General features: G+C 51.0%; 5 protein-coding genes across 5 annotated transcripts; 1 reads left to right on the top strand and 4 right to left on the bottom strand.

Annotated features, from left to right (window-relative positions):
- LTR84_008436 (uncharacterized protein) lies at positions 1-2,538 on the top strand (the record flags this gene model as incomplete). Its single annotated transcript, XM_064851982.1, has 2 exons — positions 1-2,104; positions 2,156-2,538. The coding sequence occupies 2 exons, from the start codon at positions 1-3 to the stop codon at positions 2,536-2,538; spliced, it is 2,487 nt and encodes an 828-aa protein (XP_064701887.1).
- A 568-nt stretch (positions 2,539-3,106) lies between these two features.
- LTR84_008437 (uncharacterized protein) lies at positions 3,107-6,835 on the bottom strand (the record flags this gene model as incomplete). The annotated part of the gene is made up of 3 exons (XM_064851983.1): positions 3,107-4,530; positions 4,598-5,611; positions 5,857-6,835. 3 exons carry the CDS (start codon positions 6,833-6,835, stop codon positions 3,107-3,109), a joined length of 3,417 nt encoding a protein of 1,138 aa, XP_064701888.1.
- A 650-nt stretch (positions 6,836-7,485) lies between these two features.
- LTR84_008438 (uncharacterized protein) lies at positions 7,486-9,045 on the bottom strand (the record flags this gene model as incomplete). The annotated part of the gene is made up of 1 exon (XM_064851984.1): positions 7,486-9,045. The coding sequence occupies one exon, from the start codon at positions 9,043-9,045 to the stop codon at positions 7,486-7,488; it is 1,560 nt and encodes a 519-aa protein (XP_064701889.1).
- Positions 9,046-9,747: 702 nt separating this feature from the next.
- On the bottom strand, positions 9,748-11,109 carry LTR84_008439 (uncharacterized protein; the record flags this gene model as incomplete). The annotated part of the gene is made up of 5 exons (XM_064851985.1): positions 9,748-10,368; positions 10,422-10,586; positions 10,648-10,766; positions 10,824-10,854; positions 11,071-11,109. The coding sequence occupies 5 exons, from the start codon at positions 11,107-11,109 to the stop codon at positions 9,748-9,750; spliced, it is 975 nt and encodes a 324-aa protein (XP_064701890.1).
- A 2,055-nt stretch (positions 11,110-13,164) lies between these two features.
- On the bottom strand, positions 13,165-17,739 carry LTR84_008440 (uncharacterized protein; the record flags this gene model as incomplete). The annotated part of the gene is made up of 2 exons (XM_064851986.1): positions 13,165-17,616; positions 17,698-17,739. 2 exons carry the CDS (start codon positions 17,737-17,739, stop codon positions 13,165-13,167), a joined length of 4,494 nt encoding a protein of 1,497 aa, XP_064701891.1.
- Positions 17,740-18,849: the final 1,110 nt, after the last annotated feature.

Consider the following 18,849-nt stretch of genomic DNA (forward strand, 5'->3'; position numbering starts at 1 on the left):
ATGGGTGAGAACCGCTATCGCCCGGCCTCCCCTCAACGCCGGTATGGCGACCCTCGTGCCTCCACTGGCATGGTCTTCTCAACATCCTTTGATGGCACCAATGCTCGATATGCTTCTCAACCTCGTACTGCCGTCGATTCCTTTCCAGTCGCTCGCCATGGAAGTTTATATACAACCCAACCAGTAAGAAAGACTTTTCTCGACGATTCCCACCCAGGCGGTTCCATTACAAGAACAGAATACAGTGTGCGTCCGAGGAACAATTCCAGTGTTACCGAACAGCGCCGCCCTATGTCTACCTATGTCCCTAGACCGTCAAACTCGCCTCCACGCATTCGGCCTACAGTCGTGTCGTCTACGCGAGACGACCCAAGACCTCCTCATGTTGTCCCGGTACGAGAGGAACGATACCTAGTTCCCGCCTCAGGCCAACCACGACATCACCAGCGCCATTCTTCTGCGACTCGTGCTGACCAGGATAGACTTGGTCCACTCAGAATCCCTAGGCAACCAGAGTACCATCGAGGAGGTGGTTATAACGCAACTCCCACATATGCATCCCACAATGGTCCTCTAAAAGATGAAGACTTCTCCTACACGACTCCCAAAGAACAATTTCTTCAAGAATCCTCCTCCGCCATCCCTCAACGCCGGGAGAGCTATAGTCGGCGAGAGCGGCCAATCAGTATGATCGGTATCGTTCCCGAATACAGAATTCCACAAGGGAGGAGAGACATGGGTCCCCCTCCATCCTCCGCACGCATCCTGGAGAGAATCGATAGACCAGACCCTTATAGGTCAGCGGGCACCCGAGGTACTGATAGTGACACGGATCGCGAGCGTGGTAATGATGTCCCAGTTCGCCGACACTCGACTCGTGCCCCTGTCCTACATCAATATCGAGAAGACCGGAATGGTGGTCGTTCGTCGCCAAAGGATGATCGTGAAATGCGACCTCCTCCTCGCCCACGTAATGATCGCTACGACGATGAAGATCGTGTTGCCAAGCCTAGACACAGGGACGATCGAGAAAGAGAACCACCTCCAACTCGTGACAATGATCGGCCTCGCGAACGAGATCGAGAGCGTGATAGAGACCGAGATCGAGACAGGGACAGAGACAGGGACAGAGATCGGGACCGAGACCGAGAACGAGACCCCGACCGAGAACGTGAGAGGCCACGAGACCTTGAGAAGAATGGCAAATTTCCAGAAGAACGACGCAAACCTCGGAGTAGGGATCCCAGTCCAGAACATTCTGGGATACGGAAAGGAGTGGCTGCCGCTGCCGGACTGGCGGCTGCAGGTGGCATTGCTAGCCTAGCATCAAAAGCTCACAATGGTCGTGAGGAGTCTGATAGCGATGACCGCAAAGAGAGAAAGCACCGGAGACGACACAATCATCGAGACGATCCTGAAACCGAGGAACTTGCCGGTCGTGTCGAGAGAGACATCAACATCAATGGCGAAAGACCATCGCATGACCATCGTAGAGGAGAGCCGAAGCCCGACGACCCAGCGGAGAATGAAGAACGCCGGGAACGGAGAAAGCATCATCGTAAACATAGAGACAAGCAGGGACGAGGAGAGGAATCTGATACCACTGAAGATTCCATCGAGAAGACTTCACGTCACCGGGGTCATGAGAGAGAACGAGAGGCTGAGCTTCGGGAGCCCGCTCGACCACGTCGTGAAAGAGATCCTTCACGTGAAGATGAACGAGCTCCACCTGAACCCCAACAGCAACGTACAATGTCACCCGGTGAAGATGAAGACGCTCGACCCCGGCGGGTACAATTGGTGGAGCCTGTTGAGAAAAAGGAGGAGTTCAAACCCAAGGGTATCCTCAAAAAACCTCGAGCTGTGCCATTCCCAGAAGATCCCAATCCTCAACGAGAAGGTGTTGCACCTCTTAAGGATGCTGGCAAAGAAGGTATCCCTCCTAATGCCAGATGGACCAAAATCAGTCGTGCCCTCGTCAACCCAGAAGCTCTAGAAAAGTCCCATGAAAGATTTGAAGAAAGGGACGACTACGTCATAGTGCTACGTGTGGTCACCAGAGAAGAGATCATGAAATTCGCAGAGAAGACAAAAGAAATCAGAGGTATTTATTTCACATTGTCCTGACCAACATTCCACTAACTATATGAACCAGAAACCCGAGAACGCGAGTGGCAGGCTGAATTGGAGCAGAAGCGTCACCATGGCTACAGCGACAGCAGTGATGATGAAGGCCCGATCAGTGTTCCACGGATCGAACCCGCTCCACTGAACCAACAAGATTTCCGAGTACAACTCCAGCAGCAGCAGCAACAGCAGCAATCTGTCCCCGTGAGAGTCGAGCAACCCATAGGAGTGCCAGGCACAATACCACCCATTACCGCTCCGCCTCCCCCTGCTGGAGGCTTTGGACCAGGCGCTGGCATTCAAACTCAACCACTCGCACCAGTCCAGCAGCCACCACAGCAACCGTCTGCGGCACCCATACCACAAATCCAGGTTGAGCCTGTTCCGGCGAGCTATTCAACCAATGTGTGAAAAAAAATCATCCTTTGATCCATACGTTTATTAGCCTGATTTTGAGAATGTATCTTTTGTGAGCGTTCTATTTGTTTTTGGGAAAGAGAAGATCGAGAAGAAGCATGCATGCATGCATTGGAAAGATGAGAAGATAATGACTAGCGTGGAGCGGAGCACTGTGGTTGCCACGACCATTGTTCGATTTGAGAGCGTGCATATATATCCAAGCAAGCATAATCATGACGGGCGAAAGATGACGAATAGAGCGAAGAAGGCATGGTGTCGCGAGAACTTGATTGATCGAGCACATGGCGGAACGTCAACTTCAGGCTGCATGATGTTGATGTTGCTTCATTGACCTGTCTATCTAGCAGGGTTGCTAAGCATGTCTGCGGACGACGATTACGCATAGTATCGTATGGTGCACGTGTGCCATCTGTCTGTCTCCTGTACATCAATCACTACACGGGAACGGGATGAAGATGATGGAAACGACGAGGGAAAAATGATTAAATATTGAAGATGTGCATACTCTGTGAGAATAGACCTAGCTAGTTAGATGTCCACCAACTACCTAGGTATGTATCTAGGCACCCACTAGGTATTCTATCGGCCCGAGGCCTTTCCATTGCCCAGGTGCCCATACCTGGAGACTACTGCAACTATCATCGGTCTCTTCAGAGTCTTGTGTTCTGTCTATTCCATCATCTTCACCATCACCCTCATTTCTTCTGGCCCTGGTCCTCCTCCGCTGAGCTGTGTCTCTGTACTCTCTTCCAACCCAGCGCTTTGCAGGTCGTACGGCGTCGCGGGCACCATGATCAAGTAACATCCTTATCATCGAATCGTGACCATGAGAAGATGCAACCTCGAGCGCCGTGCCACGACACCCTCCTTGGTAATTCACATCGGCACCATGATCGAGTAGAATCTTCACACAGCCTACAGATCCGAGAGCACATGCAGCCATTAGCGCGGTGCCATAAACGCTCCCTTCAATATCCACATCGGCACCGTGCTTGAGCAGACTCCGCACTACCCTTTCGGAACTTTCGATGCATGCAGCTATAAGCGCAGTACCATACTCGCCTCCTGAAGCATTGATTTCGGCCCCATGGTGGAGGAGGATTTGCACTACCTCCTCATGTCCAAAACCGGATGCGGCTTGCAGGGCGTTCCCATATACATCCCTCGACGCGTTGACATCTGCTCCATTTTCGATGAGAATTTGCACTATCTTGGTGTGGCCTTCTTGACATGCTATCTGCAGCGCGGTGCCAGATGAATCTGAGCAACTGTCGATGGCAGCTCCGTGTTCGAGCAATGTCCGCACTATGTTTTCGTGACCCTGCTGAGACGCCCAGAATAGCGCCGTACAACCTCTGCGATCAACTTCGTTCACGTCGATAATTTCATCGTTCAACAGCTGTGTCACAACTGGGAAATGATTGCTGAATACAGCAATTTGGAGTCTGTTCAACAAGGGAGGTCTAAGGTTAAAACATATCCGTGAAAAGCTGACTCTTGCATAAAACTCTGACGACCACCACCAAAACAGGTAGGGGTCGTCGTAGAGCTTGCAAATATTTTCGAGTAGATGGCTGTCTTTCCACAAAGCCGCATCACGGAGATGGCTTGGCCAGTGCGCTTGCGCATAAAGGAGAAAAGCGGTTGTGCCTTGAGCGTCATCATCAGGCTCTTCAAGGGGGATATTCTGATAATACTTGCGGTTAAAACTGACTAGGCACAGACCCTCGATACATATCCGTGCCATTGCCAGTTCTATCTCACCAGGGTCAAATGAATGTTTCCAGAGGGGGGTTTGAGCAATGACAACATCAGGGTTCCTGATCAAAAACTCCCTTGCGGTTTGGTGGACGAGGTAGATTTTGGATTTGTCTATGACAACAAAGAGCCCGCACCATTCGCGGATATTCTTACGGAGATGGAGTTTGTCAACAGCCACCTCCTCAATAGACGTTGGGTTTCCCGAAGTGGCAATTCCTAGTGCTTGAGACATTTCAGTAACGCTCAGTGGACGTCGAGCACCGAGGATAATTTGTAAGACTATTCTCACCACGCTCTGTTGCTGCTTTTTGACTCTGCTGAGGATTTTTTTCGTAGGCGTCTTCCACGGATGAAGGAAGTGATTTGAGTAAGGATTCAATCAACCTTTCGTCAGGCCGGAGACTGTCTCGACATGCTTCGTATATACCATCGATGGCAAGCGATAACCATAGGTACGTACGATGTTCCATGCCGAGAAGCTTTTCCTCCAAGTGATGCTGCATCCCTTTCCAGAGGGGAATATCTTCAACCAAACTGGCCACTTTTGTGTGAATGACAGAGTTGATCTCCTGGCGGATCTGGTCAGATTCATCTTCGCCTCGCAGTCGTATTGTTGGCAATGATACTAGGGATGACTCTAGAGCAGACTGAAAATTTCTCTGGATCATGTCATAAGGACGACTTGTGACGAGGAATTTCAACCAGGGGCGACGAGGACTTGGATGTGACGAACAGCTGTAGAACTCGCCTAGCTTTTTTATCAGTCGGACCAGGTCAGCCTCCCGGCACTCGTCAAGAGCGTCAAGCACACAGGTAACGTCATGCGACTTTGTATCTCGCACAGCTGCCATCAATATGCGCCACATTTCCTCCACCTCTTGCATCAATTTTGGACCGTTTTGCACCCAGGCAGGCATTGCGTGCTCAAGAAGGTGTGGCTGACTCGCGAAAAGTTGATGGAGTATAGCGGATAGCGCCAGCGGAAGGCTGTTCTGTTTTTCATTATCTTTGAAGAAAAAATAACAGAGCGTTTGGCTGCCAGTTGACCGCAATTCATGATCAATCAATGACTTTGCAAGCACTGATTTGCCGCAACCTGGATGAGCTGATATCCACAATAAGTCGTCTCTGTCATTTTGTGCCCACCTCTTATATGTTGAGTCTTCGAGCACCCAGACACACGTATTTGGAGCTCGATCAGGATTGAAGTTCTTCTCCTCCCCATAGGGGCTTGACTTGAAGGCTCGTAAGCATTCTGCTCTGCGATCTTTCTCGGAATCTGTTAATGGGGCAAATCGAGAATCTACCACAGGTTCAAATGGTTAGCAAAGAGATCATATTGAATCAAACGGTATCTTTAGTGGCTTGCTAGTACCTAGCCACGGTTTGAAAGGGTCGTTTTCTCATCCTTCAAGAGATGACAACAGCAGCTTGGTCACTTCGGTCAACATCATCATAGATTTGAAAGTGAGAATGACATATGAAAACATATGGTGAGGTCTTGAGCCACGACTAGTTATCACACAACATAGAAATCTTATCACGAACCTAAATCTTCCTGGTTCCGTCTTTCCTGAGACGGATTTTCTGTTGAAATGTAGAGAAGCAGCTCTTTAGTATACGCGGCTGCAGTTGCAGCTGCATATTCGTGCCAAAGATTATTCTTGTGAGAGTCCGCGTAGTCGCATATTCCCCTTATGACGAGGCAGGGGAAATTGTTCATCAGGCCGGCGGCTTCCATCTCAACGCACAAGGCATTGTAAGTGTAACGAAGGTTGTCCCTAAAGGCGGCATCCTTGACCACCACATTCCCCGATGCGATAATGCCGTAGTGTATGAGTGGATTGGTCTCAGTGCGCGCTTCTCGGGGAATTTGTTGAGTAGTATCGCACTGATCGCAGCTAGCACAATCTGAGGAATGGGGGTGCATTACGCCGAAAAGCTTGTCATGTTTGGTGCCTGGATAGGTATAGAAATCTTTTGGTAATGCAGGACATCGTCTAGGCATTTCAGAGAGGTATCTTGGTATCAGACTGCCATTGGATTGGTGAACTGTTTGCAGGGACCGGACTGCAGTCAGGAGTTCTGTCGGAGGTGCATTCAGAATTCCTTTGCGTGTGAACCCGCCTCCATCGATACGTTTACCTTTGTCGTACTGAACGACTCCGCCGCTCGTTGAATCAGGCTGACTAACTACAACGTCTCCTAGTCGAATGTCGATCCCGCCTTGCAAATGGGGGATCCCTCCCCCTATGCCAACAAGTAGCATGAATCGCAGATTGGTGAATGTTCTTGCCATATGGTTTCCAGCTGTCGCCGCTGCTACAAGTCCGTCAACCCCTGCGGGTAAGCATGTGATGACCACGTCGTGGCCATGTATGCGTCCAGCAAGGTAGATGTTGGTGTCTCGGCCTGTCCCTCTGATGATCCCATGCTCTTCGTCCAACATGGACTTCGCCGCGACCTCCTCAATGGAGAGCGCACATATCCAACCAACACCATACCGCTCCGGTGGGAACACTGGCATTTGGGAAGGGCTTGCATCAAGAGAAATGTGACAGATCTCTGGAAGATAGTAGAGGCGTTCTTTATTGCAAGTAGACCATCAACAAAGAAACGTGAGGCTGAGAACCTGACTCGGTCAGACAATAGGAGTCAAATCCATGCCAAAGTGGCTGTCGGCAGGATGGGGACCTGAGACCGCTACAAATAGATCATTGAGCAATCCTTCAGTCAACATGGTTGAAATGGTTGAAGGACAGAAAGGACATCGAAGAGATGTGAATCGTAAGGCTGTGCCGTGTCCAAGCCAGGCAGGAAACACTTGGGGCGGCGTCCCTCTGTCTGCGGGGAAAGAGCCAGCAGATGAAATATCTGTTAGTGCAAGAGTAAAGCGGCAACGAATCAGCCAAGGTGTCCTACATGTACATACATAGCAAAGGGCAAGCGCTATCTGATCACCATGGTCATTATCACCATGTTTATAAATTTCTGAATATGACCTGACATTGAGTCACGGGAGTGGGAGGGAAGGAATGCTCCGGAAAGCACGAGTCATGAGCTGTAAGACACGAGGAATGTCCTTCAGATCTTTCTTCAGCAATCAAAGTGATATTTCTACCTAGCGACTCCAACGCTACCAAGAATAAAAGACGAAGACCTACCAACACAATGCATTCACGACCTATCCTCAGGCCTACTCCTCATCGAAGCAGTTTGACTTGTCCTCTTGCTCCTCCTCCGCCGGTGATGCCGTCTCCGATGCCTGCTTTCGCCGGCCTTCTCGTCCAGCCCGAGTTCACCCTCCAGAATGCCCGCCTTGCGCTTTAGCTTCTGCACGACGGCTCCCATCTTGTAGAAACTCGTGGGGTCGGAGTGGTCGGTCAGTGGCGAGGGACGGAGTGGGAAGATCCAGTCGAAGAAGTTGGTTCCCATGACCTGTTTGAAATTGCCGAAGTTGCCGAGATCAAACGGGTTGGCGCCAGGGTCGGTTTCGAGGATGGCAAAGGTGCGGAGGGCGTCTTTCTGAAATGATAGTGTGTGCGGCGCGGATCGGGGTGGAGATGCCGCTGCCGACGAGGCGTTACCACGTGAGGGGGGTGGTGTGTTCCTCGCGACGGCTGGGTGTGGTGGGAAGGTAGGTGTTGATTGAGGATCGTATGTGTTCGAGGGGGGAGATGGGCCTTGTGTATCCCAACCCTCTCTGACAATACTCTGTTGGCTGTCGTTGAATTTTGCACCGTTCTGCGTGAGGAGTTCGAATTGCTCGGAAGCAGGACGAGGATAACTGATCAGCCTCAGATCACTCCGTCCGGAGGCATTATATTTGTCCAGGACGGCTGGTGGCATATATACCGCTAGATACCAGATCTTTGTTTTCCGCGTGAAGTTCTCGATGGTTGTGGAATTGATAAAAGCAAACTGCAAGCTTGAGCCACACATGCCTGCATTGAAAAGGAAAAACAGCGCCCCAAAAACCAAAACCAGGATCCAATGCACGTTGATGAAATCCTCCTCTCGTCTCCGCTTCGCGAAGAAGTATGCCATGAAGACCAGCGGACTGAAACAATAGACAGCGCCCCAGCCGGTGAACTGGATGAAGAACTTGAAGGACGTCTCCGAGACGATTCCACCGACCCAGGGACAGAAATGATCCATCTTGACGACACAGCGACCGAGTTCACTGCAGTGGTGGGCGCGGTCGGGTTTGTAGTTGTAGCATGTCGAGCAGAACGGAGGCCGGCCATCCCAGCCACAGACGAAGACGTCTTTGTGCCAAAACTCCTCTGGGCGGATATTTGACTCGTTTGACCGGGGTCGTGGAATATTCTGAGGAGTGGATCGCGCCGTGGAACCATATTCGAAGCCTTCTTTGTTTTTATCGTGGCTTTCACTCCCTTCCCTTTGCGTCCGCTCCTTCTCGACGTAATACTGCGGTCCTCGAGGAATAACACCGGGGTTCGTAAAGATGGTCTGGATCATGCGACCAAAACAAATGAGGGTCATTAAAAGTGTCAAATAGTATACGGTAAGTATCGCGATGGCGGCACCGGTGTCTGGATGAAGTAGAGTAGGAAGGGAAAGATGTGGGCGCAGGAGATAGTCGATGCAGACATGTTTGGTGATGACATAGGAGCAGTATCCTATAATGCCGAGCAGGAATATGGGGACGATCCTGGCGGTGATGATGTTGCCGCGCTGTTTGCTCATGGGCTTGACTGGTGAAATGAGTTTCATGGTGGCGGGTGTTTGGTATTAGTAGAAGCGTAAGACCATGGAGATGAATATATTAGATGGGTTCACATGATAATGCGATACCACAGTCAGAGAAGGACTGTTAACCCGAGGGGCATGAGTACGAGTAGTATCATGTCGAAGAGAAATGGTCGACGTGGAGATGTGGAAGAGATGGAAGAATGTATGGACGCTGATGTTCAAGTTGGCACTGCAGTGGCAGTCGTCATCTCCAAGTCTGCGTCCCCTGTAAATAACTGGGAACAACCCCCTACTCGTAAATCCACCATCAAGTTCGTCCAGCAGCCACAATTCGACCGAGGCAAACATTCTTACTCGCCGATTCCGCCATCAAGCTCCATTCTTTCTTTTGACACATGCAGGACTCGATACGATACAAGAGCGATGCATCTGGATGGTCGACTTGTCATCAAAACTCCAAGGGGTCATGTCGACAGGTCAAGTTGAGATTTAGGAGGCTCGCAAGACAAAGGCAAAGTGGACAGGTCTATTTTGTTTTATTCATTCATTCATCGAGTCGGATGGCTCAAATTTGGTTACTTATTGCCCGATCCTCAGTAGCCATCCCTAACTGCCAGAAAACATGCCACAGATCCACAATCTAGGAGCCTTTTTTGGTTGCAAAAGGAAAAGAACTGGTTTTGAAAGTCCATACTCGTTGCACATGGGGTTTCAATTTTTGACCTAAGCCTTCTCAAGCTTCTCCTTGAGGATGCTCTTGAGAGTGACAGCATCAGCAGCGAATTTGCTAATACCCTCACGTAGCTTCTCGACTGCCATCTGTTCCTCATTGAAGTCGAAGCGGAAAGTGGCCTCATCATTGATATATGTTCGCTTGGGGATGTCAAGCTTGAGAGCATCCTCGGCCTTGAGCTTCTGTGGGACCGGGTCTGTAGACTTGTATAGGTCTTCAAGCAAGTTGGGAGAAATGGTCAAGTAATCGCATCCAGCGAGCTCGGTGATTTCTCCAACATTTCGGAATGAGGCACCCATGACAATAGTCTTGTAGCCGTGCTTCTTGTAGTAGTTGAAGATGGCGCCAACACTCTTGACACCGGGGTCTTCTTGGGCGGAGAAATCCTTCTTCATAGCAGCCTTGTACCAGTCGAGAATACGGCCAACAAAGGGAGAAATGAGGAAAGCATCGGCTTCGGCGGCAGCAATGGCCTGGACCAGGGAGAACATCAGGGTCAAGTTGCAATTGATTCCTTCCTTTTGAAGGATCTCGGCTGCCTTGATACCTTCCCAGGTCGAGGCAATCTTGATCAGGACTCTTGACTTGTCGATACCTTGATCTTTGTAAAGCTAGGATATGGTCAGTTTGTGAGCCATCGGAATGGAGGTCTCTGGATGCGTACAGCAATCAAATGGCGAGCCTTGTCAACCGAGGCCTGTGTGCTGAAAGAGAATGAAGCATCGACTTCGGTTGAGACCTTGCCGGGGACAATCTTCAAGATTTCTTTGCCGAACTCAACCAGGAGTCGGTCAAGGGTGGCATCGACCTGTTCATCGATGGTTTTGCCCTGGAAATGCAGTCTTAGTGGTCGTTTCATGTTGAAGAAGATGTATTCAGGGAGAACATACATGTGCCTTTCCATATTCTATGGCAGGGTCCATCAACTTGGCGTACTCGGGCTTCTTGGAGGCGGCAAGGATGAGGGAGGGGTTGGTGGTGGCATCTTGGGGTTTGTATTGGGCGATGGCTATAGTGAGTTAGTAGGAGGAACGAGGGCGATAAAGGATGGAGCAATGCAACGTACAGTTGAAATCACCCGAGTCACTGACAACTGTCTGGAAGATATGTTAGTCGCTGATATGCTTCAGGAGACTGCCGCCACAGCTCAAAGAGGGGATGGAAGATGTTGCATTGCACAACAGCAGCCTTTGGAGACTACCCATGGCTCTTGAGGAGCATCAGGAGCAGCTCTACAAACTGAAACTCCCGGACATAGTTGCATACAGAAAAGCAGCTCAATGTGGGTGCGGGGAGGGAAAGGCGGGACATACTGTGCCAGTGGCTTTCAATTGATCGAGAGAGGAAGTCATGATTGCGATATGAGGATCTTGTGGTTGAAGTATGAGAGTGAGTATTGGAGAGAGGAAAAGCGAAAAGTGATGAGAATGGTTATAAACGAAAAGCAAATCCAGGAGCTGAGGAAGATGTGCCAGTAGTAGTGTTTGATGTTTGTATGAGGCAAAAATAGTTGGAGGGGTGTTCCGAGTCTTGGGCCCTTGAAAGTTGGACCCCCGGGTGGTTCTTTCCCACTGGCACTACGCAGGTCTGATGTCGTCCAGGAAGGTGGGGCAAGATGGCCACTGCAGTTTTCAACACTTTGCTTTATGGGCGGAAACAGGCGGCAAGGCCTGATTTGGTAATCCTTCAGCACCCCTGCCGCTCGCTGAGTGTCTGTTATTTTCTCCAACCAAACCAAAGGGAATAGGAACGGGCTACCCGCCGAACTGGACTTTTAGTGACTGCTACGGGGAATACACATCATATTCTTGCTGGTGGCCATTCCGGAGCACTGTGCTCCGTAGACATCACTCCGGGTGACATATCCCAACATCGAGAATTGGACCTCGCTAAATCTCTAGATGGGCATTCATTAGATGGGTAAACATATCATCATCGCGTAGTCTTGAGAATCCGAATCGCCACAGCAATGATATCGCCCTATCGCTTCTCCTCGTAGGTATCTCGATCGACAATCAAGCCAACAGCGCACCGCATATCAGAACAGTATCCTTTCTCCTCGGCTACCATTTTCCGATATGACAATGCTTTGTTTCTTTCTTTTTCTTTTCCTTATTTTTCCTGTCCTTCCCTTCTCAACCCTCTATCTATAATTCTAACTATCAACCTTTCTCCAGTACATACCATGAACCCCCATTCCATCCTCGCCTCTATCCCACCCTACCTACCTAAGGTACTCAAGATCAACAGAGTCCCGCACGCTCAGATCAGGCCATACTTCTCGGTCCTGTGATACGCTGATGCGCCCACAACGAGACGTACCTACATACCCTACCTAAGTAGCTAACCTCAGACTTTCCACTTGCTGACTTTGATGCCACCGAGTGACTCAGCACGCTACAGCTCTCTAACCCACCGACTGACCACCCTATCCCGTACTGCAACACTCCGCCCACCTCGTCGCTTCACATGCATTCGTCACCCCATCATCCCATGCCCCCTGGGTGCCCCCTCCCTCCCTGCAAGCTTTTTTCCAACCACCACCCTTGCTGGTGTTTGCTGCTTCCAGAAACCTGTGCGCGCTGTGACGTAGGTCGTGTTTATGTCCTGCCCTGGTCTAGCAATTGAATACTCTCCCCACCTAGCGCTCGAAATGTAGTTTCCCATAGTCAAACTAAGTAGTTCGGTTTTCTTATGCAATCTATGTGGTATGTACGAGTAGGTAGAATGCACGAACATGCTGTTTCCTCGATTGACTCGCTGTGATCAGAGGTCTTGCAGTGGTCGGTAGATCACCTAACCGGCATGCCTATACGGATATGTGGGGCACTTCATCAAATAGCCTATTCTCAGTTAACTAACTATGGAGGACAGCAAAATATCACGATCCTTCTCTACCGTTCTCATCAAATTGCAAGTCAGTAAGAACAATAATAAGTACCCGTCGTAACCACTCTCGCACTCCACACAACCAATCGAACATCAAATCTAATTTGGCACCCGATATTTCGAATCATTATTTATTAGGTATCAACTACTTCGCATCCGGATGAGTATTATATATACTTGTACTGTCTTTCCACACCAACAATCACGACGGACAATAAAAGGACGGTACGCGCCACATGTGTGTATATTTTTCGCGAAAAAGACAAAACAGCTGCAAGTGGTCTACAAAACGCAGTCGATTGTAGAAGCGCACTCGTCCCCTGCGTTTTCGCTGGTTGGCACATATTATTCTCGTCTCCTTTTTTAGTCCAACATCTCGAACAAGCTCGCAAAAGGGAAATGCCGTCATCGGTTGTATCAAAGTCTTTTAAAATCAAATGGTATCTTAAAGAAAAAGGAATGGTGTGTGTGTGTTGGGGAGTTCATCCCTCGATGCGATCAATCAAATCTTTGGTTGCTCAATCTTTCAGTCCAAATGCTTTTCGTAGCATGGGGAACCTTTTCTTCTTCCCGCTTTTTCCAACCGCCACGGGATCGTGATATCCTCTCATACTTCCTTCTGCAAGTCTCGTCGAGCCGTTGCGTACCGGTGCACTTTCTGCCGTACCAGGTCGAAGGTTTTCATCGTCGGGGATCTTGGGCGGGAGTGGCCATGAGTCGCTCATCACGCGTTGAGGGATATGCCGTCGTTGAAGCTTTCCATGCGACGACGGTGGCGGTGACGCTGCCGCCACCGGCCCATTTTGTGCTGCCTCAAGCCTTGCCCTCGTCTGTTCAATGATTCTGTCTCGTTCTGCCGTGGATGAGAACCCCAGCTGTGAAGCTTTGGTCTTTTCTTGTTTGATTGTTAGCGGAGGTGCCTCCACTACCGGCGACAGAGCTTCCTCTTTGGGTTTCTTGCTTCGAAATCGTCCAAATAGACCGCGTTTTTGCGGGCTCGTTGGGGACTGCGGTCGTGCTCCATCCGCTACAGGCGTACTGATGTTGTTCGTTGCAACTGCAAGCTTAGGGGTGGCTCGCACCGGGGCCTTCTCCTCATCCGAGCTATCATCTAGATCAGTCGAGTCACTATCATTCGCCCGTCTAGGGATTCCTCGAACTGGTGTAAAGCCCGGGTCATCATCATCACTGTCATCAGCAAATCTCGATCGCCACTTGGTCGGCTTTGGGGCATAGTCATCCTCATCGTCCGAGTCCACAATACGCGATCGAATCTTGCTCGTAAACCCGCTGGTACTGACTGCAGGGGCCGATGGGGGTTGACTGGTCTGCCGCCGCCCAAACAGAGAAGAAGATCTCTTCGGGTCAGTTGAGCCACGAAGGGTTGGAGTGTTATCCATAGAACCTCGCATAGAAGTTCTCATGGCGTGTGGTCCTGCTGGGGGTGAGAACGGTCTACGGCCAACTGGTGACACTGATCGAACTCCGTTCCGCGGATCGGCCTGTGATGGAGGACCTGCACTCCCACGCATGCTTCGACGCATCGTATACTGACCACCACTGGTAGATTTGCTGCGCCTTGCTCTCCGGAAGGAGCTGTCGGAATCGCTATCGTTGCTTGGGATGCGTGGTGGTGGCGGTAATCTCTGTTTTTGGACCGTGGCTGCGGGTGCGGCAGTAACAGCTTGCGAGGGTATATGTTTCTTCTGGAGAGCAGTTCGTGGTTGTGCTGCCGGCCTGGCTTGTGCCTGCGCTGCAGAAACTGCTGATGGAGCGGGTTGCGAGGCCCTGTTCTGCTTGAACTGACCAGGCGCGGAGCTCATTGGGATGCGATTTTCATTTCGCAGCGATTGTCTGAAGGTAGGCTCTGGTGCGGGAGGAGAAGTCGCACGCATTGATTGCCTGAAGTGTTGTGCTGGTGGAGAAGTTTCAACTCTCTGTTGCTGGATCGCAGGGTAAGCAGAAGGTTGATTCGGGTGACGAAGTGGTGAATCGGGTACAACACCCCGTGCAGCTATGAGAGCAGCAGGAATTGGTGCAGCAACAGTAGCCTGTGGCGGCGACTTCTTCTTTTTCTTTTTGGGTTGAGCCGGTTGTGAGTATTGGACAGGTTGCGGTGCCTGTTGTGCTTGAGTTGGGGCCACCGCACGTGGCCGAGCAGGTTCTTGCACTGGTGGCTGAGTGACTGGCGATGACGGGGGCGATTGCTTCGTTTGCTCTGCAATATTGCTCCAACGGGCTTGCGTTGCTTCCCAGGATGGACTGGGCGGTATTTGTTCGGCTAGTGGGGCATTTGACACGCGGGCAAGAGGACTTTCCGGGACCGTTGCAAGGCGAGTGGATGGAGACGTGACTACGGGGCTATCGAGAATCGCATCGATCGATCCAAAGCCGGTCCCATCAAGCTCCGATGGATCTTCGGCAGCATCACTGTAGATACTATCGTTGTCGGACTCACTCTCACTGGGTGCAACGACTCCCAGACCTCTAGAGGTCGTAGCGAGCGCTCCAGTGTCATTACCGGCCTTGTTCGAGCTATTCAGCTGAGCCAAAGCGTCAAAGGACACTGGAAAGCCCCCGGGAACCTCCACTTCCCATTGGTCATTCTGTTTTGTTTGCTCTAGTGCTGGTGTTGGTGGCGAAAGCGACAGAACGGGCACATCGACCTGTTGCGGAAGCTCGATATGCGAGTTGGTTGATGGTGCTTGTGTCGCAAGAGTACCTGAAGCTTGCTCTCCGAGTCCCTGGGAGGCCGGACCTGGTGACGCCGTGGCTTCTTGGATGTCTTCTGCTTCCTCCTCCGAGCTCTCGTTTTCAGAGTCGGAGAAAGAGACACCCCCTTCAACCGAAGTGACCTCTGGCGGTAAGGGTTCATTACCCGCAGGTCTCAATGTTTTCTGGTGGTCTTGAGCAAGAATGGCGCCCACCAGGTGGTCATTGGACACGCCCACTGCTGGTGCATGATTGAAGGAACTGGATGAGGTCTCGGAGGAAGCGACCGAGGAAGGAGCGAGTTTACTGTCCTCCGAGGTCTGGGAATGATTTTCTGCAGATATCAATCTGGCGGCAGTGGCCAGGTCATTTCCGTCGCGAGATTTTTGGCCACGAACGCTACCAAAAGATGGAAGTTGCGGGCGAGGCTTCATCAATTCTTCCATGTCATCATTGGAGGGAATGGTAGACAGTGTTGGTTTGCTCTTACCCATGCCAAGCCAACCTCTCTTCTCTTTGCTTGGGCTCTCGACAGCTTCAGTAGACGAGGGAGAAGCAACAGCCTCTGGTGCAGCATCGAAACTGACTCTGGCTGATTTCTTGCGCTTCGGCAAAGCTTCAGGCTCAGTGTTTGAGATATCTGAAGTTTCGCTTGGGGTGGCACTAGCACCTCTTGGTTTGAAATTTGGATCCAATGGTGAACCGCTGGGTGCAGGTGAATGATGCTTCAGCGCTGATTTAGCTGGAGAGACCGACCGTGGAAGTGGATCATGCTTTCGTCCTGCAGCAAGATCTGAGGAGAGCCTGTCCGAAAACCTGGTTTTAGATCGGGAGGGACTTAATGATGAACCTCTGACTGCTTGCGGTGATTGCACCTGGAGGCTCACAGACGAGGCTGGGGACGAATCCAACTGGTCTGCTGTGGTCAATGCATGATAGTTTGGCCCTGTCGGCTGAATATATGAGTCTGGTACAGAAGCAGGCTCATTGATCTTTTTGGACACATTTGCTGCGGTGGTAGTCCGCGCGGCAGCTGGAGTTGTCGATATACTGGGTCGCGTCGATGGTTCGCCAGTCACCGTACCGTTCTGATTGTGGGTGAGAGGAGCTTGCTCGTTCTGTTCGCCTTCCCAGTCCTCCTTTACTATCGAAGGCTGCTTCTGGAGTATGCCTGAAGCTCGCTGAGCACGTTTGTCTTTGGTTCTCTCAGTGTTGGAATCCGAATCCGAGTCGACCCGGGATGAATATTCGGTGTTGGATATCTCCGGACTTTGGACGTCAGCGAAATGCGAACTTTCCCCCGTGACGGCGACCTTTTTCTTTTTCTTCTTCTTGGGGATCGCCTGTTGTTGGTCTTGGACGTAGAGCTGTCCTGTATGCGCCGGCCCGGGCTCAAGTGGGTGCACCACGGGTTTACTTGCCATTGTACCGCCATGCAGATGACTCCCCTCTGCCGAGTGAGTGGCAACCTTCTTTTTCTTTTTCTTCACCGGTTGATTGGCCACTTGTGATAGACCGTATTGAATATCGTCCGCCTGTGCCGGGGAGATGGATGCTACAACACTGGGCGGAAAACGGTCGCCATTGGTGAGCATAGGGGAATGAGCCACGGGTGATTGTGGAGTTGGAGATTGGGGTCGTGGTGACAAGGGCCTGGAGAAATTGATGGAATTTCTACTGTCCGTACGTTCGAGATCATCTGTCAAAGCTAGATCAGGCCTACGCTGTATAGGAGATGATTGGTATTGCTGCGGGCGGGATGTCAGAGGATCCGGAGCTTGACGTGGATTGTTGGGTCGAGCTGCGGGCGGAGATGACAGTCGAGGAGCATATGAGTCTTGACTAGCAGCACGGGGTTTGTGTTTTTTCGGTTTCGGCGCAGTGGTAGGACTGTTGGCATAGTTCTGAGGGAGTGCAGGAACAGGTGGATGCGCTACAGGTTCGGGGCGCGATGCTTGCCTTGAAGGCGATGGTGAAGGAGTCCGGAAGGTCCGCTCGGTCATGGAACCGGAACTGCCTTGTCTTTGTAGACCTCCAGGTCGTCCTCTACCAGAGCCAGTGATAGATGACATGGAGGCCCGCTTCTGTACCATGCGTTTGGTCTGCACCTGATCGACCGGGGTTGGGGTCGGAGTCAGATTTCTGAGAGCAGCGGCGGCAGCGGAAGCTGACAGGTTTGCCTGTGAAGCACGGCTCGCGAGAAAAGCCTGGGTAGCTGCGACATGAGCTGAAGCCGAAACATTGGTGTTCTGGGGCCGCTGAGAGACGAAGTCAGGTCAGCACTTGGATGGATAGAGGCGAAGGGAGGCCGGATGGGATGGGATGGATATAGAACTTACCGAGGCCGACGCAGACCTGCTTCGTCGATGGAATAAACTCATGATGAAAGAAGTGCGCCGGGGAACGAGTTATCGACTTTGCACTGGGATTGAGAGAATATGTACGGATATTGTGAGGTGGCTGCGTGGTGGCTATCGAGTGGCTGCACAATCGGCGGGAGGGAACCCCATGTCGGTGCTTGATGGGTGTCCAACCATAAAAAACCGGGCAGGACAAGTGATGGCAGCGAGTCGGATTGGTGATGACGATTGAAGACTCGGATTGTTGATGGAACAGGTCGAGAGACACAAAAGAAGTGTAAAGTTTGTAGAGAACTTGGAGGTACTCGGAGTGGTCGCAGTGGTAACGTAACTAACGAGGTGCAAGGTGGAGCTATCAATTCTGGAGTGCCGAACCTGGATCAGATCACGATTTACGGAGTACGGGATCACGCAAAGAACTCGAAGGTGTGGCTCAGCTTCAAGTTGGTGCTTTTCTCAAGCAAGACCCAGATCGAGCAAAGTGGAATTGGATTCAGATCAACCAGCAAAAAACCGGCCAAGGAGGGCATCAATTACAATAAGGTTAGGAGGGCAGCCACTCTTGCTGTGGCCTGTGAAGATAGGCGTGTTGTTTGGGTGCTCGATCACCAAGTGTCTGTGGACAGTGGGCACCGCTATGGGCACCTTGGATGGGGCCTGATGGGGGCAAACATGACACTAACTACAAGGAGCTGGATTACATCATGCGCCTGGGAATGCTGCATCATCATTTCATGTCATTCCAGCTGAACTCGATCTCTTTCTGGTCTTTGTCCTCCACACATGTGCAACTAAACTTTTGATTCCTTCCTCACTGACATCCGAGTCCTTCCATAGTAACCCTGGGCTCTGATCCTTTGACACGTGATACATAAATAATCCGTGTTTCCGGTGTTCCCTTTAAACTCCGCTCCATAAGGGAATAAAACTACCTCGTACTGTCGCTCCTGATCTCGCCAGCCTTGCAACTCCTTTTGATCTTCCAAAAGACACGAATTACCTAGGCACGGATGTACATCGCCTATTGACACAGTGACTGGCTGGCGCCTATGTTCTTTTCATCTACTGCATCTCGTACCCAGTCCAAACTAACACTCCCCATCATGACTCACACAATGGTTCCCTGCATAA

The sequence above is a fragment of the Exophiala bonariae genome, assembly GCF_035927105.1.
Source record: "Exophiala bonariae strain CCFEE 5792 chromosome Unknown scaffold_31, whole genome shotgun sequence".
Classification (NCBI taxonomy): Eukaryota; Fungi; Ascomycota; class Eurotiomycetes; order Chaetothyriales; family Herpotrichiellaceae; genus Exophiala; species Exophiala bonariae.